The 24,405-nt window shown below is 35.3% G+C and overlaps 1 protein-coding gene across 1 annotated transcript in view; it reads right to left on the bottom strand.

Moving 5' to 3' along the window:
• Positions 1-24,405, bottom strand: part of FRYL (FRY like transcription coactivator) — a 163,641-nt gene that overhangs the window by 68,092 nt on the left and 71,144 nt on the right. Inside the window, exons 4-15 of the mRNA XM_066548450.1 lie at positions 20,893-20,946; positions 16,970-17,109; positions 16,463-16,559; positions 15,833-15,912; positions 15,256-15,336; positions 14,623-14,791; positions 13,688-13,780; positions 10,037-10,135; positions 8,539-8,640; positions 2,435-2,538; positions 1,705-1,813; positions 619-705 (exon numbers count right to left, since the gene is read on the bottom strand). Coding sequence (XP_066404547.1) covers positions 619-705; positions 1,705-1,813; positions 2,435-2,538; positions 8,539-8,640; positions 10,037-10,135; positions 13,688-13,780; positions 14,623-14,791; positions 15,256-15,336; positions 15,833-15,912; positions 16,463-16,559; positions 16,970-17,109; positions 20,893-20,946 — 1,215 coding nt within the window. The remainder of the gene's footprint in view (positions 1-618; positions 706-1,704; positions 1,814-2,434; positions 2,539-8,538; positions 8,641-10,036; positions 10,136-13,687; positions 13,781-14,622; positions 14,792-15,255; positions 15,337-15,832; positions 15,913-16,462; positions 16,560-16,969; positions 17,110-20,892; positions 20,947-24,405) is intronic.

The raw sequence follows: 24,405 nt of genomic DNA, 5'->3' as shown, positions 1-24,405 counted from the left end.
GGGAGAAAAAAAGGGAAGAGAAAACAGAAAAAATTACAATATTGAAGTAACAAAGAGACAAAATACAAATTGCATTTTTCCTCTCTTTTAAACAGACAGCAGGACAGAACTTATTTAAATGTTACATATTAGGGTAATGAAAGTAACAGGAATAGAGCTTAAGTTTTCTGTGCCACCCCACACTGTGATTCAAGTGAACTTACTTGGCCCAGGCTAAGATACAGAATATTTTATAGTACTGAGCACTCAAGGACTTGATTTGAACCTCTAGAGCAACACACTGAAGACAGACATTGCTAAACATCCCATCTGTTAGACTGGGTCTTGAAGAGCTAGGTGTGACTTTCCTGAAAAAATGCTTTACAGTTACACTGTACCAAAAAACCCATATTTTCTGAAATTGTTCTTGAAATCAGTCTTAACTGTAGAACTGCTTGCTCACCTAAAATCAAACAGCAACAGTGCACAACAACAATTATTTCTTTAGTGTTAGCAGAACACTAATTCAGATAATCATTAATATGCTTTTATCGTGGTGCAAACAAAGTTAACCACTTCCCCCCCAAAAATCCCTCAATGCCTTGTTCTCATGGCATGCAAGTAATGAGCTTTTATTACCTCTGGATTAATAGTGAAGGTTTTAGGTGATTTTCCAACACTAAGAAGATCAAATATTATTTCTTTCATTGCAAAATCCAAACGTTCCTACAAAGAAAAATAGATTTGTATGATCATCTCTTTTCCATTAATACGCCTAATTTCTTGACTTTGCACAGCTACTGGGTATCATGTCTTAAAAGTTATTAAAAAAGTTTATAAAATATTCATTTTTTCCTCCTTATTCTTATGACTTTTTTTTTTAAATCTAGTACAACTCAACACAGCTCATCCCCTGATATGGTTGAACCATTTCTCCTGAAAAAATTCCCAGACAATTCATCATCAGATCAAATACATTTCTACAAATAAGATGAGCTGTTATAGAAAAAAGAAACTGGGATAAAGAGAAGCCCTAAGGTAGAAACAAATACTACAATATAAATACAAAAAAATATAAACAGTTATGAGTTGTGAATCCTGCCTCATCCTTGTATGACCAAAAGCAAATAGTTTTGGAAGCTGAAGCACAGACAAGCTATTTCTAAGACAGGAAAAGATGTCTCTAATCTATAAAATTAAAGATTAATGAGAGCTCATCTTGTGAGATTGCATCTTGCATTTTGATATTAGGACAAGAAAAGCACCTAAAATAATATAAATCAAATTGTAATGCTGACTATATACTACTGCATTCATTGCATACTATTTCTGTCTATTGAGGTCAGTCTCCAGGCTAAACATAAATAGGTATTAATGTTCTAATTCTTTGTCCCTTATAAAAATACCATAATGGATTATGTAATTCTATTACAAACACAGAAAAAAAAATATATATATACACACACTGCCCCCAACAGTGCAATACAAATGTAAATACTAATCATCATAATGTTTGTACATACCAGTTTGTGATGTTTAAAAAAAAAGTTTTGCCACCACTAGAAAGAGAATGAATTCTTTCGTTTGTTAGACATATTTGGAGAAATTCTACTCAAGATGAGACCACTAATTCAGTACAAACATTTCAAAAACAAACCTTAAACTTGCATTTCTTCCAAATGATGTTCATCCTACTATTCTAGCTCTACCTAGATGTATTCTTACCTGAGCAATGAACTGAATAATCTTCACAAATATATTCAGAGGTGTGTCTCGTGGGACCACGCTGCGCGACCCTTTTGGGAAAAGTGCTGATACAATGCTCATGAGACGGCTACAAGAGTTTAGAAACAAAAAGAAATAAAAAGATCTTTTAAAAATAGATACTTATAACAGCACTTATGTTACAGTTCAAATCTGGAAGTGTGTGTGTGTGGACCTACTATGACATAATATGGAAGCCTATACAGGTAGGACCACGTACAGAAAGCCCAACACCAGCTGTCACAGGCAATAGGATCACGGGTTCCTCTATGAACTGAAAAATATCCTGTTTTAAACCAGTTACTAACAGTCAGGAGGAGGGGCAAAATCTGAATGACTATTCCAAATTCTCATTATACACAATTATAAATAAAACCTTTTATTTCCAGTCCATACTTAGTGATGGACACTTCATACCCAATTTGTTCTGTCATCATTAGTGCCTTTTGACTTTAATAAATTTCCTGCTCATCTCTCTGCCTTCTTCTATCCCTGCAAAGACAATTCTAGACTCTGATAATTCTTTCCATCAAAGTACTCAAGGGCTTTTGGTTTTCTCTATTAAGAGAAAATATTTATTGCTTACTTGACTAAACCATCCCTGAGCTGGCTTCAAGCTCTCTTCTGATATCACTAGGTTGGAATAAAATCTCCATCATCAGTAGTTTAATACTTTGTATAATGAACTTACCTTTGAGTTACAGTGTTGCTTTCACATTTAATTCTAATAACATAAACCCACAATAACCTATACAAAGATTCCAGTGCAACTCGGGACATTTTGGGATCTTTATTCTGTAAAATAAATTTAGAAATACAGTTATTGTTGCCTGTGAGACACTGACAAAATTCTATTATAATGTTTATTTACTTTTGAAAATAATTTTTTTTAACAATGAAAGCAGATGGGTTTAATACTGACTACAAGTTTTTGATATTTTTAAAAAAAAGAACAAGCCTGTATTGCATATTTCCTAACCTTAAATTTATTTAACTAGTAACTCCAGCTCATTTTACACATCTCTAACTCTGAGGGCAGAGCAGTAACTAAAAAGCAGATATTCCTCTTGAGATGAACACACCAAGAGTATATTGCTTTCAAGAACTTTTCTCAGAAAGCCATTGGTAACAAATACCTACTTCATAGCAAACCAATTTTTAGTTTGTCTAAAACATTGGAGTAGCTGCTTTGGATCAGGCACAAGGTCTCATTCCATCACTCAGCCTGTGACAGCAGACAATAGCAGGCGCAGAAGAAAAGAATGCAAAACAGGGAAGGCACACAAAGATGCATCTCTGGGTGTGGCTTCAGACAATGCAGACACTTCCTGCAGGCTGTATTAGTGTTTGTCCACTTTCAATGAACTTTTATTGTAACAATTATGCTACTGTTTCTTGAATTAATATAAAATCTAGCAGCACAATTCAGTTTAAATAATGTACTGAACACAAAATGATTTTTGTCTTCAAGCTGCTACTGAGTTTATCTTTGCTCCTCCAAGCTCTTAAACTGTGTAAACCAGTAGCTAACATTCTTTGTACCAGCTCTAGAAACCTCCTTTCCAAATAGGGATTCTTGGAGTACTTACAATCTAGAAGTGTCCAGCAAGATTCCTGGACCTGGCCATAAGTATAAATTTCTGAATATAATAAATGATTCCGAGTTGTCAACTTTTTGGGCATTATCCCAATTCAAACTAATAAATCCAAACAAAACTAACAAAAAAGCAAAAACAGAACTCCAAAACCACACCTTCCCCATCTCCAGTGAAGTCCCTCTGTTTCAAGACATATCTATATGATGACTTGAACATAATTAATTTCATATTTTGTGCCACAAGCCAGTGAATCAGAATTGCAGATGCCTTTGTCCTTCCAGGACAAATGGAGTGCAAATTCACAAAGGATGTAAGTGGAACTGAAAAAAACATACTGTTCAAAAAGAGATGGTCTCGCTCATGGTTCTCCCTCCCACAACCTCAATGCTCCCTGTACATTAATTCTAGCAGTAAGAAAGTCCAACTGGCACCCATAAGCTGATCAAAATAACCTCATGTCCATGTCTGTGTAAAAGATTATATACACAAAGGAGAGTAATTTTGGTGGCTTTAACACAGGTGGGTCCAAACTACTGGTTTAGGCACTAAAAGCCTATCACAGAATCACAGAGGCAGAAGTGGTATTTCAAAGTAGGACAGACAAGTAACACACAAGATTGACTACCAGAATATTAGAGGGAAGAACTTAACCCAGTTTACATCACTGATAAAGCTGTTCTACCTTCCCTTCACACAGCAATGTGTGCTACCACCACCTCTGAATTAGCACCTATAGCTAGGCAGTGGTTAAATTTAGGGAAATGATCTGGACAAAATCCCTGTTTACTATGTACACTGATAAATGTCTCACTCTTCAGTTAATTTACCTGCAGTGCTACTGTGAGGAGGAAGGAAATGTAACTGTACCAGAGGGAAAGAGTGGGATAGGTTTGATTCTAATCAGCTTAAACAGCAAAAACCCCACAATATTATTACTCATTGTATTTAATTTACAAGCCAAGAATTACTGATTGTCAGAGCAGAAGGGGAATTCATTGGTATAAATGTTATCAAAGTCTATCTGAAGTGCATCTGGAAATGAGTAATACTTCAATTTTCTAATTTCTGATATTCTAGAGGGGAGCTTAATTTACAGGTCCAGAAGTAAAGAAAAAAATTATTGTTGGCTTTCAATCATCTAATAAAAAAATGGTAGAGGTAGCAGATAGTTTAATAATGTGTAAACAATGTTCCATCTGTTAGCAGGTGTATCATCCAACAGAGCTACTTCTGAGTAGTTATGACAAAGTTTGCTTGCTATAAAGGAAAAAAAGGAGCATATATAGAGGCATTAACCTTTTAAAAAGAGTTAGGAAATAAATTTTGCAGTACTTTTATTATTTTAAGCATTGAAAACTTTCATTATCACTTCCTACAATGAAGAGCTAAAAAATATTCTAGCACAAAATTGCTTTTGGGGTCTGAATTACAACACTGCATGTACACCTGGAGTTTAGATGTCAGTATTTATTTTCTCTTAGACATTAGAGCAACTAGAATAAGGAATAGATGGCTATGTAATTCAACATCTGGCAGAATTTTAGTCTTTTTTAGATGATATCTGTCACATTTTAAAGTATGCTATATGTTTGGGGTTTTTTAAACATAGTTTTGTTTAAAATTCTAGAACTTTTAAACATAAATTATGGTATCAGCAGACTATGAAAAAAGTTGTCAGGAACAGTATCTGTTACAAAACCAAAAATGTAAGAGCAAATTAAAACACATTAAAATGAGGCAATGAAACAAATCTCAATGATGGCAAGAAACAAAATAGCATTTTTTCCATGTTAGTCAAATGTAGTCACTTACTGAAGAAAGTACTTTTTAATACTGATGTTAAACTTTTCTTCTGTTCTGAACTAAAACAATTTCTACTTTTTAAAACCTGCAAAACCAACAGTGTAAAAGTCTTTCAAGTTAGTGCACTGCAAGTTGTTACAGTAAATCAGTTTCACATTTTTTTATTGTGAAAATGTTTTCCGTTTGCTCACATGCAAGACACTTTTTGAAATGAAGTAACAGAAAAACCCATACATCTGAATAGGTAGTTACTTCCAGAGGAAACATGCACTGGTGTTCAGGGAAACCAGCTGTGATATTAATAATCAATCTCACAAAGCCACACTTTCACCCCCAAGGAAAAACTGGTATTAGACAATTTTCTGATCTTTCTCCTTTACTCCCTGGCAAGAGAAAAACATCTTTAAAACATTAGCTATTCTTAGTCCTATTGCTTCTAACAGTACTAACAGCAATTTTACAAAGAAAGGAAAGCACAAAATACAACAAATAACATAAAAAACCAAAACAAAAGTATTTACATGAGACAAAGCAACATTTCACTGAGTTACAACAACGTATTAACTCACCTGCAGTGTTTCTATTTGTTTTCTGATACTGTTGTTAGATGGCATCTAAATAAAGCAATGTGAGACAGCAAAACATAACAAACATGAGAATGGAAGGCACATGCATGTTAGATGAAAAAAAGCTCAAAACCAACAGATAGCTGTCTAGCAAGGACTCTATTCAGTAGAAATAAAGGGTTTGCTATAGCGGCAGAAAATGTTCCTTCAATTTTCAAGGCTTTGTGGTAACAGACTCTATAGGTCAAGTGTGAGAAAAAAAAATACTCTTTTTCCAGCCAACAGTGGTGCAGAATGACAGAGACTGTTCTCTCCCATTTCTCCAGCTTTTTAAAATGTTCCTTCCTCCCACCAGAAGAGGTAGTAAAGATACCACAACTCAGATTCATCCAAGAATGTATCAAATTTCTGACAAACTTGCTAGAATTACTCTGTGTAAATACTAGTCAAAAAAAAGTAAGCAAAGTGTTTTACAATACTGACCTAGCTTTACTGTCTGCTGAACAAACTCAGAATTTTGCCTACACTACAATGTGTAAAAAAATGCCTGCTGGGTTCAGTGCTGAAACAGCAGCCCAACCGATTTGTGGGACAAAGCTAACTATATATATACCAGAAAAAAACCAACCCTTTCGTACACTCCTGGTCTAAACTGACTCTTACAGCTCACTGATGAGCTAATTGCACTGGTCCAGACCCTAGGTTTCCTCCTTTCAGCAAGGCTAGGATGTTCTCCCCACACTCTAAGCCTGCTTTGAAGATAACTAAAGGCAATTTGCACTGAAACCCAGCACAAAGAGTTTACAAAGACCATAAATATTGCCAGGTTTAGGATTCAGAGCACTCTCAGGAGCATTATCAAATTTAATATAGCACCAGAAGGTAAGGCAGGTATGAACAAACTGCATCAGGTACTGTGTGTGGGACCACTGCAAAGGTGTGAGCTTTCACAGCACAGCAAATGGGAAATGGCTCATTTCAGCCACCAACGTGCAACGTGGTGCTCATGGCTAAGGAGAGTTTGTACTGGGCACTCACCAGGGAATAATGAGAGCACCGTGAATCCATAACCTACATTACCTCTTGGTGACTTCTAGCATGCCTGTACTCTTCATGGAATATCCCTGTGACAGACTCCAAGTGTTATCATTATTTCAATTCCTAATTTGTTAATTTCAACAAATACAGCAGGGGTAAATGAATCCTATTAGTGCTCTAAGCATCTCCTAGTAACTTTCAAAATTACTTTATTAATAACAAGGATACTAGAGGCAATAGATTTGGAATTTCTTATTTCATTTTACATATTTAAATAACTCCAAATAAAATAATTTTTGTCATTAGAAAATCAGGAAATATAATGAGGGTAAATCCAAAAGACTAAACTGCTGTGAAATTCAGATTTGTAAATTAATGAGATTACTTATTACAGAGTGCATGCATTTAATTAGCTTCAGAAACAAAGGAACACATTAATTCATAAGACACATCAGGATAGTGGGGGTTTATTTTTCAAGATTAAGCTCAATGAAGTTTCTGAACAAGGCAGGCACCCAAAAAACTTGATCGTATTTGGTGTGCCAAATTAAACCAAGCCATAAAATACCCTAAAGGACTCATTGATGGCATAGCATCATAACACGGCAAATTCTGAATTGCAGAAATTCGTAAGTGGAATTTCTGCTGAATAGAGCCTTACAGTAAATGTGTTAAGCTGTTAGTGGTTAACAAATCTGAGTAAAATATAAAATGCATGCTCAGCAAACACCAGTTAAACTCACTGGCATTTATAGTTTTAATATATCCATTACCAGCGATGGACATTATGCCAGAAAAAAGCAACTCCTAGATTGTAAGGAGTTTTTTTTAAAGCTTTAAAAACAAAAAGCACAAGCAGCTTCCATAAGCAAAATAAACCACAAAACAAAAATCAAGGCAAATATTGCAAAAGAACTGCAATAATGTTAGATGAAAAATATACAGAACCCAACAAGCAACAGAAAGGTGTGAAAGATGCTGTAAGAACAAATGACCCAAAACAATCAAAGCAGCTAAACCATTTTCCTTTCGACTTCATGCCGGTTTATGTATTTTACAAATAAGCTCTGTAACTGTCACTCATAGCTAACCAGAATCAGTGTTGTGAAGAAGGATCAAAGAATTTATTAACATTATCAAAATCAATACATTAGGCAAAATCATGAATTATGTTAATCATAATCAAGGAAAGAACACGTACAATAACTACAATAAAGTGACTGATTTGTAAATATCTTGATGTCTTTATCAACCAATTGATGGTTACAATGATACCAACAGAAGGCACAAGTTAAAGGGACACTGTAATTAGTTTTTTAAAATTTGTATCACAGGCTGTAGATTTAACATCTTTTCCAGTCTCACAGTTCATTTTCTATTCCTTCAATAAGTGAACACAAGATAGGAAGTTTGCACTTCCTATACATTCTACTTAGAGCAGATAAGTCACTTATTTTCTCACATATAATTTACACATAAAGAAATATGGTTTGTATTTTCTCTGGCATTAATAGCCCTTGTTAGCAGATACTTCTGCAGATTTTACTCAATAAAAATTATAATCCCCAAGGGGACCACACTTATTTCCAACATGATATAGCATCACAAAAACTTACTACTACATTTAATACAGAGACTCGAAACATTTAATTTCTTTTTAGAAAAGTATTTCAGTGTCCATTTAAACAGCCAAATATTATTCATTGTTTATTTGGCACAAGAATGCTGAAAACATATTGTAATAAATGCTAGTGATTTGCAACAATTCCTTAATTAGAAAGGATTCTTACCTTCAGATGTGACAAACAGTTCTGCAGGAAAACGTGCCAGTTATTTAAAAAAAACTGTTTCTGACTGACACACAAGAGGCAGGTGATCAATGGATACAAAGCCTATGAGTAGGGGGAAAAAGACTTGATCAAATTGCTCTTTGCAGACCTCCCAAGTGTTGTACATTGAGAATGAGACACAGTTGGCTGCTGCCTCTCACTCTCACAGTTTTGGCACTGCATGGCCCCTCTCCCCTGCCCTGGGACACTTGTGCACAGTGCCCTGGGTAACTCCTGAGCGCTGCAAGAGCTCAGGGGGTCACACTGGGGCAGTGGGACCAAGGTGAAGCTCATTTCCCAGCAAGGCATGATGTCAAACAAGGACTGAAAGAAGTCTGATCCTTCGTACAATGTTCAGGCTTTCCCTGCAACCACAAGACTCAATTCATGTAGCTCTACATGCTGGGCAGGTGAACTGCCTCCAAGAATATTCAGGAAAAATACCAACCTCAGTAAAAACTCAGACTTTAATTTGTCAGAAATGCTACTTCTACTCGAGATCTACTTTTAGTGAGGAATGAACCACAATATACTTTATTTTAAATCTGTGCATATGCAAAGTATGATTTAGCTTTGCTTTAGTAAGGTAAGATTTAAGTACCACATCCTTTTAACACATAATGGTGATTAGTACCAAATCTGACTGCAGCTTTTCTTGTTATGAAGCAAAACTAAAGGATGAGTAGGTAAACAGTACTCTCGATACAACGTTTCTAACTTCATAAAAAATGACATTTTTAGTACTAATATCAACCACTTTATGTTACTCTTACATAAGGAGTTTAATAATACAATGATATATGCTTTATATGTGCAGAATACTAGAAAGAAAAGCTCGTCCATAACATGAAAGTGAGACTAAAACATTTTAAATTCACTTGCATTTACTTAATGTGCCAACTGAAATGCAAAAATTAGCTCTGCATTTTCAGCAAAGTGAAGTGAATCAACTTGAAACATGGCTGCCATAGTCATCAAAAATAACCAAATACTGCAAAAATAAGAGATAATTTAAAAAATTATAAATTTTTTAACCAGGTGTGTGATGAGAGGAGAGAACCAGGCAAAGTAGGGCTATTAAGAGGCTGCTATTTTACTGAAAAAGTCTTGTCTGACATTTGCATCTTTTAATTAACCCTGATTTAAATATATTCAGACTCCCTGAATGCAAGTTTTTTACTTAAAAGACATTAGGTTAAATAACTCTGCTAAAACCCACTAAAATAATCAAAAACAAGCACTGATTTCAAGACAATCTCACATGTGAGATAAGAGCACATATCTGCACAAAGAAACAAAGCAAAATTAGAACAAATGCACACACACTGTGGGAATTTAATTATACTGAGATGTTAAGATTTAAATTAATATGGCTTGATAAGCTTTTCCTCATATAATGTACTAGCTTAAGAGCCTAAGATGAGCAAAACGGAGAAGTTGAAATATTTCTTTAAAATACCAGCGAGTGCTTCTTCCTTGAACTCAATTCAAAGGTAGTCTGATAAAGCATCTCCACAAAATTTTTCAAACATGGCACATTCACTTCATTTTTAACAGCCTATTAAAAAAAAAAGCACAAATGATTTGGTGTAAAAATTTGCAAAGAAGGCAATTTAAATACACATTAAGATGTCTATGAATTCAAAACCTCTCAAAAGTTAAATTTCACATTAGTAAGGTATTTCAGTGTATTTATCTGAAATATAAACAGAAGCATAAGAAATCATGCCATACACTACAACCATATGGTTAAAATTAACAAATAAAGCACACAAACAAAAAAACTCCACCCCAACAGAACAGCCCACTAAAATAAACTGGTTTAGGAATGTGGTCTCTATTCCATACTCAAAGAAGAAAATGCATTTGATACCAACTAACAAATAAAAACGACACTGATGATCTTCATATGCATATTTATTCAAAAAATTAGTATATTTAACTTTTACAGCTCCCCTCTTAACTGCTCCTGTTTTCTTCTTTGTTTTAATACTGAAAGCTAGAAAGTTAAGAAATAATCCACAGGATTACCAGTCAACCAATCATGCAAGTTGTCTTTGCTCAGCTTTCAGAACTAATGAAACACACATGGAGCCCTACAGCCTTCTGACCCACTCCGTTCTAGCACACAGAATAGGTTTCCTTCCACAACCCAGGCAGCTGCCACCTTCTTTACTGAAACCTCTGCAAGCCTCTTAGGCTTCTCTCTGGATCCTCAGGATGATCTATTTAAACACTATTCTCAACCTACTGTTTTAAGCTGTTTCTGCTTATTTATCAAATTGAGGAGTGGGGTGTTGGAGACTGAAATGGCTTTTTTGGAAGAGGTCCTCTGTACATATAATTTCCTTACAACATAAGATAATTTTTGTTATCTTTTTTATTTACAGTTATTAATATTACATAAACATTATATCTACTAACACTACATAAAGAAAAATCATGTCCATCTTGCTAAGAACACTCTAAAAGCTTCATGATGTAGAAGCACAAAAATAGCATGTATCTCTGTAATGTGTACAGATCCACAAAGAAAGGAGAAAGTTGTTATGATTTAAATCACTTCCTATGTACCCAATTATTTATCTTTTGCTATCTTAGGCCATAGGTTGATTAGTACTCTGCTAGCTCCACATGAGAAATCAGTCAGTTGCTGTCACCACAGCACTGTTGCTTTGGGATATAATCTTAGGCTTTCAGAGCAGCCCTAACTTCCCTGCTATAAAATATGCTGTGATTCATCATACCTGCAGGGTCCAAATCAGGTCAGGTTTCTTAAAATGCCTGAATGACTAAGCAAGGGAATAACAGTAAAGAAGTCTCAATGCTGAAACCCAACAGCTTCCTCATTTGAGCGATTTTCTGTATCCAAGATACAGAAAAATCTACATTCAATTCCTTCAGCTGCATGAAAAATATTCAAACTTGCATCTCACATCTTCCCAGAGAATGACTAACCTGCTCAACCGCACCTCAGCCTGGCAGTGAGCTCCTCGTTTCTATTTAAGAAGCTCCATGTGTATGAAATGATTACAGACCCAGTGAGTCAGAAGGACAGATCAAGCCTGCCTCCCCAAGTGTCTGAAGCGCTGATTCAGGCTGGATCACAGCACCACAAGTGCTTTGCACAGCCCCGTTCCTGCCTCTGCCCTTGCCAGAGGATAGTCCCACCTCCCAAATGCTGCTTCTTCCTCATTATTTCTAGGGCAGTTTTCACCACGTTTATGATTCTGCAAACTAATATTTGCATTTACCTAAATGCTAAATAGTTTCACTCGGCACTCCCACTCCAGCTGCCAAGCAACTATGGAATTCAAAATGACAAAATGTGTTGAAGAAGAATAGAAGAAAGAAATTCTTCTATTCTCCTCTAGAAGAGTATAAGCATGCCTGGGTAAGATCAAAACTTCTTCCCATACTAGAAGCACCTCTTTCTAATTATGTCTTATGAAAAAAGATTGTTTCCTTTGTAATTTAAAAATAATTAAAAAAACCCAAGCCCCCCACAAATACCAAACCTGACCAACAAACAAATAGCAGCCAAACAAAAAAACTCAAACAAACCCACAACCCCCCCAAAACCAACAAAAACAAACAAACATCCATAAAAACAAACAAACAAAACCCACAAAAACAAAAACAACCTCCCACCTCAAAAAACCAAGACTGAGACCATGGAAAGGAAAGAAGAATTTTCCCAGGGCAAGGTAAACCATTTAAAAGAGGATGAAGAACCCAGAGAGTTACTTTCCTTTCTTTTCCTATGATCTTGCTCAGATGGGACGCCCACCCAGTGTGCTACTCTTTGTAGATCCTATTCTACAAAACAAGATCTACATGTCCCAATTTTCCATTTATAGCAAGATATGTCCCTATAATCTATGTGGCAACACAAAGCCACAACTGGCCACTTTTTGGGACTGCATGCCAAACATGGGCCTGCATCTGCTAATACAACTAGCATTTTACACAACAATCCCAGAAAGTATCAATCTCCTATGAAGAAATTAACTGAGCTTGTCAATGGTCAACTTGAATTATACTCAGGTGCCATAATTTCTTCTTGACCTGCTGAACAAGCTTCACAAAACCAAGCAAAGCAGCCTGGGAAGAAAGAGAGCCTGTCTTGACTAAAAGATTGCACAAGCAGCATTCCAGGCACAGTACATCCAACACTGGGATGATAATGAGTTTTTTTTTCCTTGTTCATGGCTGCTGTGTGAAATTTCTACTTTTAGATTTAAAGCACACACAGGAGATGACTTACTGCTCTTCCCCTTGAAGGATTAAATCTAGTGGACATTCACCTCTACAAATGATTTTTATTTAATTAGCCAAGACCTACATTCTTCCTTCCTGCATAAGAGTTCACACTCTCCTTATCAAACTGTAAAAATGTTACACAGCTTACTACAGAAAGAACTCAAAAGATTTCAGCTAATAAAGAAAAGTCAGCCAGACCCTTGAGCAAACAAATATTAAACCAAGGAAATTTCAAATTTTTAAAGCACGTATAAAATTACACAATGCTCTGGTAATAAAGGTGTCTAGAAAACAGACAATTTTTTAAATTTCTGAAAAAACTTTGGAAACGAGCCAATACACAAATCAACCTATTTCCCTTTAAGACAGTGAAGGTAATCTATGTAACAGTCACAGAATGGTTTGTGTTGGACAGGACCTTAAAGATAATCTAGCTCTAACTCCCCACTCTGCTGTGGGCAGGGACACCTTTCACTAGGCCAGGTTGCTCAGAGCCCCATCCAACCTGGCACTGAACACTTCCAGGAATGGGGCATCCACAACTTCTCTGGGGAACCTGTTCCCACCATGGGAACCAGTGCCTCACCATGGTCCCAGTAAAGAATTACTTCCTAAAATCTAATCTAAACCTACCCTACTTCAGGCAATAGCCCTTCTCCCTTGCTCTATCACTACCTGCCCTTGTAAAAAGTCCCTCTTCAGCCTCCTTGTAAGCCCTCCTGAGGCACTAGATGTCCTTCTGAATCTATAAAAATGCAGTATTTTGAGGATTAATTGAAGAATTTTAATAATGAGAGCCCAATTGAAAGTGGGAGGAACAGTGCGGCGGGGGGATTAAAATACTTACAGCAGCCACAGGTATGAGAATTTCCACAAACAAACCAGCAAGTGCATGTTTTATATCCTTATCTTTTACTTCCAGGAAGTACTGAGCACACTCCTTAGTAAGAAAACATTAGAAAAATATTTAGAAAAAGGAATACAAACATAACTATAAAAACCACTAGCAGTCTAACATTAGTTGCCTGTTTTAATTTTAAACATGTAACGTGTTTGAGTTACTTTTATATTCCTTAGCAGTATCAACTTCACAAAACATAAGAAACTTTAAAACCTGTTTGCCCAGCAATACACCTCAATGAATTGAAAGGAGAACATTTGTAATACCAGATAGCTATTTACTTTTTACTCAGAATATAAAGAGTACTCAGAATACAAAAGAATATAAATACACACATTTTCCCTCAGATCATTTTGAAGCTTAAAAAACTTTAATGCTTATATCTATTAAAATTATTGGGAAATTGTATTTTATTTTTTAATACTGATTTTCATTTTCAAAGGACTTTGACGCAAAGAAAATTAAATATAATTAAATATTCCATACACAATAAATAATCCATAGTGAAGTGTTTTTAAAGAAAAGTAAGTCTTGACATCTCATCTGTTAAAAAATTATATACAAAATAATTCTTTTTCTTTAATACACTGCTTTTATAAAGACAAAATTATTTGATTGCTATCCATTTTCATTCAGTTTTAAATTCATATATTACAGGTTTGCCACACTACTAAGGCAATTGTGAAAGGCTTCTCCTGATGAAAGGTATTCACAAACTAGAGAAACAATTTACATCTCTGAAAAATTAGGAACTGAACAGAAAAGGATGAAGGATGTCACACAAGTAGAGGGAGTGACTGATCACAGCAAGTGTCATCGTAGCTTCATGACTTAAACATTTAAAATTATGCTTATTTTAGTTTTCTGTAGCATTTGTTTACCTGCATGAACTGAAATGATGCTTCAAAATCCTCCACAGGATACATCTTCACTCGAAAAAACTTCATTCCCATAATCAAACTGATGATACTCTGTACTACGTGAGGACTCTGTTCTTTTTGCCGCAGTTCCTTTAATTCAGTGACAAACTTCTTCCTAACAGCTTGAAACCTGAACAAGGGATACAGATAGCAATTATTTGCGTTCTTAGTTACTTTTGTATGAGGTCTATAATTTTGAACCAATTTCTTTAGTCTGTAACAATATCAGCAGCTGCTGTATGAGAAATGCAAGGGAGATGAACCCTGGTACTTCCAATCCAGGCATTTAAGAGTGCCTATGATGATCAGTACATGAGAATATACCAGTTAAGTAAACAAGAGTTGACTGGCACAGGGCCTCCTTTCCCTGCCCCTAACAAGCTGACTGCAAAGCAATGCTACTAAAGATTATTTCTTGATTTGTTCAATTTTTTTGTGCTGGAACATCAGACAGACACAGCACACTACACCTGACTACATTTGACACTTACAGGGTTATCTACTGGGGGACATGAATAGATTCTGCTATAGCAAATAGTCTTTAAGTCTACATTGGTCTGTTCCTAAACACAAAGAGTCAGAGACTGAACTTACTTTGATTGAGCAAGAACCCCTGTCACTTCTGCATATAAGTCTGCAATAATATGAACATTCCCAGTGTTGGTTCCTGAATACCTAAAGAGAAAAAAAAAAAAAAAAACAATAAAGGGAAAAAACCTCATTAAATACAACTCTGCTCTTCTAAACCCCAAGCAAGTTTTCAATTACAAACAAAACATTTGTCCCCTAGCAGGCAAATTATTACCATAAAAACAATTAAATTCAAACACGAAATGCATGGGTGACATTTAAAGCAATGTAGTTTCATTTCTTATTTCAAAAGAAACATATTCTGGATAGAAATTTTACTGTATTTATCCAAACTCAGACTTTTCTTATTGCATCTGAGGATGCAAATCATTCTGTATATTCGAAGTAAAATAAACTCAGTGTTACATTGAACACAGCCATGTTCTTTCAAGATATGTTTTCAATTTAAAGACATTGACTTGTGTTTATTCACACTGGTATTATCACCAACATGTTACATGTGAGGCAAAAGAGAGCAATCACAACAAAGAAACATAGGCTGGTAATACAAAATATTTTAAAGTACACAATTGAAACTTACCCTTCCTTATGTTTAAAGTGCTTAAAAGCCAAGTTTAGAACTTCATGTACTAAAGGATCTGGCACTGGATGAACAGGTATCTGAAAGGCACATATCACTTACATGTACGTAACACCTATACATACATGCATGTATGAAGCAAATAAACAGTGCTGTGAGATGCTCTGGAGAAATCTCTCCCACCAGTGTCCAAGGACACATCCTTTCCTGGCATATATCAAGCTAATTCTGCACTATATAACTTTTACACAATCTGTATTGGCATTCTTAGCCAAATAATGATAATTCTAAAGTACATTTTAACCTCATTATCCAACAATTTCAACCTGTATTTCAAGAACATTTAAACTGACAAAGGGTACTGAGCATAAATTAAATGTTATTTTTTACAGTTCTGCTTTTTGCAGTACATCAGCAGCTTTCCAAGACACATGAACTGAGATAATGCAGGCATGTAAAGAAAAGGCAGGAGAGGCCAAAGGCCTTATATAACTGAGAGTATAATTACAGCCTTGCATACACTCACCACAGATATGTTCTAGTCTTTAAAATAAAAATTTAAAGGAGATTATCAAAACGAACATTACAAGCAAAATATTAAAATTAATTTGCCAAAGCCAAAGATCTTACCTGTTTTAGAACCTCTATTAAAACTAAACAAAAAATGAAATCTACAGCTAAGTCCCTCCTTTCAAGTAGATAATCTCTTTCACGTTGTTGGTCATCCCTAAAATAAGAAATCAAGAACACAGCTATCAGACACAAGACTGAACACAAATATTGCAGGGACAATTACTGCATTGTTTTTCATGTAATCACTGTTGCAGATGTATATAAAATGGAAAGATGGACCTGCCAATAATCAAAAAAAAAAAAAAAAGGGGGGGGACAAACTAGCTTAGAATTACCAGTATCCAGCTTCCATCTGTATATCCACACCAAAACCATTAAGTCACTTCATGTATATCATCTACACAAGTTAAATACACTACCTTAAAGAAGTCTGTGTTTTTTCTACACAAATTTAGGTAAGGACAAATCCAAATACAACATATTTGTCACATAAGTACAAAGCACACATTTTCTTATGAGAAAGCACACAAAAATCAAACAGACTTCTGCAAGGAAAATTCTTACCCCTTTGATTTTGTGCTTGACCGAGGTCTATACTCATAAGATTCATCCTCTGTTCCATTTTGGCGCCTGTACCAGTCAAACAAGGTGCGTAGTAAGGAGGGGAGACAGTGCTCTGCTACTGAGCTCATAGAGCTTATCAACTGGAAGAGTAAGAAAAATACTTTAGCCTCATATAGCTATGAAAATCCTGGCGTTAAATAATTCTTTCAAATTGTTTTTTAATGTTAAAAACCATATATCACATAACTTCACAAAGTGGCAAGTTAATATTCATTTTCACCTAGGACAGTTACTGTAAATATAACATACTGAGTGTAATATTATAATAAATTTAAGTAAAGTGTTCCAAAGCTCAGAGGGATCACAAAATGACAAATTTATAGACATGTAACGTGTATAAAATCATTGAGAAAACAGCAGCGGTATTAGGACGTCCCTGAATGTTGCCATATGTATGTTTGAAGTATAGAAACCTTCACAAATTACAAGAGCCAGCCCTCCTAAACTGAAGAAGTTTAAAACTTTAAAAAATTTGGTTCTTTGGCTATTATATAAACAAAAAAAGAGCCTTTTAGATATTCTACATTGCCTTTAATACATTTGACTGGTCTGGGTCTTGGGCTATATTTACTTTTAGTATAACTCCCGCATCTTCTGCTTTCTTTCAGAAAATCTGTATGAGTAGTAAACTCATTTGTGCAACAGATAGGGCAACAGGAACCATTACAGAAGGAAGACTTTAAGATGATATTAAACTTAAATTATCTAGGCTTTCTTTAACTAAAAACTTTTTGGAAAGGAGAAGAATGACTGAAGACAGCAAAATGCCATTATAAACTTGCTTCCAGGAGGCAACAGGGAGCAAGCCCTTTCCCTAAACACAGGCTGGAATGGGAGAGTTACCATGTTGCTCACTCATGCCATGTATTACCTACCTCTTGGATCTTTCAAATAAGGTTTTGATAGAAGTCATGCTCATGCTATAACTTACCTATTATTCACCATTCCAGACAACAATATAATATTACACTTTTACGTGTTCTGATAAAACATTAATGAAGTTGTTTCTTTTTCCTCATTTGAAGCATCTTGGGTTTTTAGGTTTGTCAAAAGGATGGGGACAAGTTAACCACAGGAAAACCTCAGAAGGACCTCTTTTAATCTTCTGAATACATTACTCAGATTGTTAATTAGTCAGCTACTCAAGGCACAAGAATTAAATAGTGCTCTGAACTGATGGGTTTATTAGCAGAAGAAAAAGAAGCAAGTTGAATTTTAAGCTTTACTATACCTTTTCTTTAGGTTTTCCTGCAAGTTTACAGAGTTTATCAATACTAATACTATTCATAAATGTTCATAAAATTAGTTAGGCAATTTACATTGGCTTCTGGAGAAACAAGCATGTATCACACACATTCAAAAATGTCACTGCTAAAATGCTGGCATAATAAAGTATTTTCCTCTTGGAAAAGAAAAAGTTTTACATAATAATTATTTCCTGCCAAGTTTTGAATTATTTGTATTCTAATGAAAAGGAAGATGACATCTTTGCTAATATTGCATAGCATCTAAGCAGAACATCAGCTATTTTTCATTTAAAATAACTACTATACTGCCTGGATACTAAATTCAAAATCATCTTATAATAAAAAAAATTTCTTATATAAAAGATCTATTTCTCATACAAGAAAACTCTTTTGTTGTAGCATTATATTATGCCTAGGTTGAAAGCAGCAATCCAGACAAAGGGCTCCTGTAATACCCAGGAGGACAGGGCTGCAATAGATATGACGTATACTTCAGTTCCTCAGAATGAAACAGCAAATCCTGCTCAAGTCTTAAAGGCTGTAACATATTGCTAATTGCTTCACATAACATATCCAACAGCACAGTGAGAGGTAATAAGAGAGAAGCAAAATGATAGTAAAATGCTAGAGCCCAAATTCCGGCTTTGGCCAAAATCCTGATCCTGAAAACATTGCTCAAGTTGTGCCTAATCATGAACAACCCTGAACCTCATATACATCTGCTTTCAGTCACTGAGAAGGTCAACACAGGCTTCTGTGTGATCATAAAATTTTGGTGTCTTAGGACAAGAGTAGGAAATTGCCAAGTATGTTTCCTACAACAAACAAAAAAAGAAAAACACTTGCTATTTCAGTTTCAAGCTGTACAAGCAAAAATATTTTAAGAAACGCAATATATGCTCTATAAAAAAACTCCTGTCTGGAGCTTCCTGATGTGCTAGGAATGGTAAAGGGAAAGCTCTGGTGCTAAAATTTTTAACAGTTCATGAGTGTATCAACATACAAATTTCCTTTTCCAAAATTTCTCCTCTTTTAGCCGAATTTATATTATTGTTCCAATTAAGATATCAAATGACAAAGAGAAGATTTCTGCTGTTTGGAAATTAAAAGCTATTGATTTTTCAAACTTGTTTTAATAGCAGCCCTCTTGGTCTGGTTATGTTTTTAAAAAAAATGACTTATAATCCCCTTAAATGCTATTTTACTTTTTCATTAGGGGGACGGGCAACACTACATGCCTTCCTCCTCCATCCCTTTTCTCATCACTTACTGAGATGAGAAAACAAGTCTTAATTAAATAGCACCTTAGTCCCAGGGCCCTCCTGTGTTCCAAGCATGTTCTCTTTATTCACAAAGTACAGCACTTACAGACTCAGACCCCATTATCAGTACAGGTAAAGCCACTTTTTAGACCCAGATTCCTGGCTCCATAAAGACCTCTAGGTGAACAAGGTTGGCCCAGCAACAGCTCTAGCTTCTCTGCTGGATGCTGTGGCTGTGACCTCTGGATCCTCCTCATTCCCACACTTTACCAATCACTTTTTTAATCTGGAATCTTCTGCACTGCTGGAGAACTGTTCTTAATAAGGGTTTTATACAGCAAGCAACGAACAGAGAGATGCAATCTTAATTCCTTTTGCCAAACAATGTGCAAAATTCCCTAACAAAGTTCATCATCCCAGCCATTCCAGTCTCTCTAAAGCAGTTATTCAGTTGCATTAAAGTTCAGATCTTGACTTCAAAGTAGATTACAAATAACAAAAGAAAAAAATAAGAACTCACACATATATATATACAAACAATCAAAACTTTTTTTTTTAAACTCTATTTTCAGGAAAACCAGTTCCTTTCTATATTATCTAATTTTAAAAGTTACATGTTTTATTTTTTATTTCTCTTCACTCAGCCTGTTTTTAGAACCTCTCTTAGACAGAACACTAAGCTTCATATAGTAGATGCTATTCAGGAACAGTCAAGAACAGGAACAGGCAATTAATGGGGCTTCCTCTGAACGCTGCCTCTCCACTGCAAGGAAGTGGTTATGGGACACAAACATGCCTACACTATTGAAGAATTAGAAATACAGACAATAAATATGAATAAATTGAGCAGAGATTCTTTCCAGACACAGTTCACTGAGAGTAAGTGAAATGGAATTGCCTAGCAATCAATCTATATTTTCAGCAAAGGACAAAGTAACAGTTTAGAAACATTTTGAATCTACCCTATACCTTCTGCCATAGAATCAAAAAGCACTCAGTAAAAGCCATGTTACTGAAATAAAATTCACACTATTTGTTTATAAAAACAGAACCCTGGACACTCAAACAATAAGTGATGCGGAAATAAACTAAGACTTTTTGTCCCCTTGTGTGCTTCAGTATCTTTCTTCCACCAGTTTTCACTGCCACCTTCAAATAATTATCTATTCTAATAGTTTATTACTATCATATTCTACAATGGAAAATAAAGTCTAACTAACATTCAGAGTCTAAATCTTCTGACACAGATTCAGATGTGAATGTTTTAAGTTATTACAACAGTGGAATCACTATTCTGCAAAAGTAAAGCACACCTTAATCCAATGAAAATTGCCTTCAATTATATGTCGCCTACCTGATCAAACTGAAGATCTTCACCTCTTTGAAGAGATCTGGACAAGAGCTTTTCCTGTACAAAAAAATAAAAAGAAACATACATTTCACAATGTCATTGAGTATTATCAAAGATAGATTCCTTTTTTCCAGTTATATTACAGAACAAAGAAAAAACTTTTAATATAAATATTTGCATTGGTTTTTTAGATACAAATATTTCTGGAGATGTGATGTATAGTCCCAAAAATTAATTCAGTAGCTAAACAATAATAACATTAAAGACTGACAAACAGAAGATGTCCGAGGCCAAACAGAGACCAGCTGGTGGTGGGTGTCAAGTGTAACTTGGAGGGAAAGCCATTCCTATCTCAATTAGCAAGTTTATTCACGTTCATATATGGCAATTATTCTAAGTTACAATAATGACTTTTAAAATGTCTTCACAAAGGCAGAGACAAGTGTTCAATGCATTTCCAATCTACTCTTCCTCTGAACTGCAGTGAAACACAGTAGAAGACCTACTCCAGTAAAAGAAGAATGTGAATAATCACTTGTTTTAACTTGAAGTAACTGTAAGGAACAAAAAAAAGCACTATTACTAAAATTTTACTTATTACAATATTTATTGCTACCAGTAGCATATAACATACTGCTCTGTTAAAAGCAAAATTAAATTATACTCCTGACAATTTAGTGAGGATTAAAGCATTGTGGAAATAAAACATTTATAAACTCTAATAGTAAACAGTAATTCTTACTAGTCACTCTGTAGAGTATGAAATTATACACTTACAAGAAATAAAAGTTTTATACCTTGCTCAGGTACCCTGGAAAGTAAAAAAAAAAGGTGGAAGAAAAGAATAAAGAAATAAAAAGAAGAAGAAGAAGAAAGAGAAGAAAAAAGGAAAAGAACACTGAGTCCTGTGAACTGGCTGTGAGGGTCACTGATTTACAGCAACCCAAGCGCCACAGTAACAGCTTTAAGAGCACACTGCAAAGCAGTAACGTAAATCTGCTGAGCATTTCCTCTTATTTAAAAAAATTTTAAACTATCCTTCACTTGATAATATAAATGAGTCCAAAATGTTATCTTTCACAAGGAAAGTAAAAATGTACCTAAAGAGTTAATAGCTCACATTAGACTGCAGTAAGCAAACAAGGAAGTTTTATGGAGCAGGCTAAGTCAAGTAGTTTACTTGCCTGGTCTGGCATGTAAAAGGAGGTGTGAGCAATACTGATAGCCAGTTCTGTTCTCAACAGGTTGTAACTCAGCACAAAGTAACTGCTCAGTAGCTTAGTATGAGACAACACCCATGCTGTTAGGCTGTTGACAAAAACTGAGAAAGTCAACATTGCTTGGTGATTAACACTTGCAAGGCTGCAAGAGACAGCCTGTATGTTCAACAGATAAAAATTCATTTTGCATGTCCCAAATCCAAGGTTTGAACAGGCAACTTATTTTCTCTTGTCCTAATTGTAAACTTGAAAATACGGCACCATTTCTGGCATTTTCTCCTTGAAGTGCAGCTGTATTTGACAATTTGTTAAAAAGAATGCAATATCTGGCAACTACTACAGCCTCTGAAAACTTGGATTCAACACTGCCCAGGCAAAAAGCACTTGCCTACTCTGAAAGTATAATTTGAAATTCTAAAAATGTCAATGCACAAGTCATTTTCACTTTCCATAATCCAAAGAAATCCACTTAATTATCTAGGAAAATACTACCATTTATGTTCACTTCCAGTATGCCCAAATTAAAAAATATTTTAAGAAGGGGGTTTCTAGGTAAATGCATTGGTTATTCTGAAAAAGCTCTATTTTTTAATCAACTTGTAATATATGGTAGAGATAATTCATGCTATATAGATAGATATATATGTGTGTATGAAATATTGTGAAGGTCCAAAGTTATGCCTTTGACCACTCTGGCTGGGAGCAGAGTTCTATTCTCATTGTAACCAGTTCCCGGACAGCGTTAAGATAATATCAGGTCTGTTACTGTATGAATGGGACAGTCCCAGACCATCATCGATGACCTCCCCTGGCATCTGCACCTGTGAGACAGCATCTAGACCTTCCTGGACCATGAGTAATGGAATGTCTCAAGGAACTCACAAGACCTGCACCTGGGCATGATTACATGTGCGGTACACAGGAACTGGTATCACTCTACTACATGTGAATAGAGCTTCTGCCTGGATACTCAGACATTCGTCTGAGTCTATAGATTCATTCGTCTTTGTCTGTTCCTGCACATGTATGGACCCCGCTCTGCATGTGAAGAGACACAAAGAGATGTGTGGTCACCTCTGCCTCAGGCAGAATAAACTGTATACAAGCTGCCGCTGGAAGCCCTCGGGTGAGCTCCTGGGGAAACGCTGTCACTTTGTCAGTGGACCCTGGCTCACCCAGCGCCTGCACCCGGGGCTGACGCTGTTCAGGCTGTGGTGCTTCTTTTTCGAAATTCTATTTTTTGTTATCAATCCAATAAATCTTTGTTAAATTTTTCATAAATTTGGCTACCGATTTGATAATTTATAACAAACTGATGTAATAGTTGATGTTCTTTCACTGTCTATTTAAAAGCAAAGGGGGAAAGGTTTCACCTTCTTGAGTCTTTCAAATTCATGTAATTTTACATGTTAAATCTGTTCAAAACACTGTTATGAGACTGATATTTTGAAGTATATACTAAAAGCTCCAGAGAGCACTTGCAAAGCCAAATTTTCTTTTAGCTAGCAAGCCTCCTCCTTTTTTTTTTACACAGAAATGCCTGCTACAGATGAATTCTTGTTATCTGTATTATGCTTTCAGATAAACTGCACAGTAATTGCTAGCTTATCTATAAAGCAGAAGTACAAGAAATGTTCCACTCTATACAAACATTGTATCATTGCTAAGTAAGTTACATGAGAAAAACTATTTCCTTATAAGATGGAAAAGTGTAAGAAGATGGGAAGAAGTCTTCCTGGAAGAAGATGGGAAAAGTCAGGTTCCTTAAGTGTCCTTAGGATACAACGTCCTAACAAACCATGTTTCCACCATAATACTACAAAACTGTTATACAAGTGAAGAAACCCTGGGTTCACTATACCCATTTGCATGTGCCTAAACCCAAAAAATTGCTAAAAAAAAGAATGACAAATCAAAGAGAAGTGAAACATTCTGTAAGTCTTTACACAAATTTGAAATCCATGTCAATAGAGAGAAAGCTAGTTCTGAAAGTTTAGCTTCCCTCCCATAACCCATACTAATTTAGATACTTCTGTACATCAAATGTTTAAGATTTTAAGGTCAGAAAGAATTAAGACCTTACAAGTTCATAACCAACTCTATTATGTTTCCTCAGCACTAAGGATCTTAACTCTTAAAAGGTAAATACACTGTAGAGGTAATGTAACACTAACCAAACCTGACATAACCAAATAATACTCTTGAACCCAACCACAAGTTTATCAAGGCCTTTGAATTATTTGGCTTTTAAATCTATTTTCTTTTAATGTCTTCTTCTACCTCTGCTTTGTCATGG

Source organism: Molothrus aeneus, chromosome 4, assembly GCF_037042795.1.
Source record: "Molothrus aeneus isolate 106 chromosome 4, BPBGC_Maene_1.0, whole genome shotgun sequence".
NCBI classification, from domain to species: Eukaryota; Metazoa; Chordata; class Aves; order Passeriformes; family Icteridae; genus Molothrus; species Molothrus aeneus.
The sequence above is the reverse complement of the archived record's forward strand: the minus strand, read 5'-3'. Positions and strand labels throughout refer to the sequence as shown.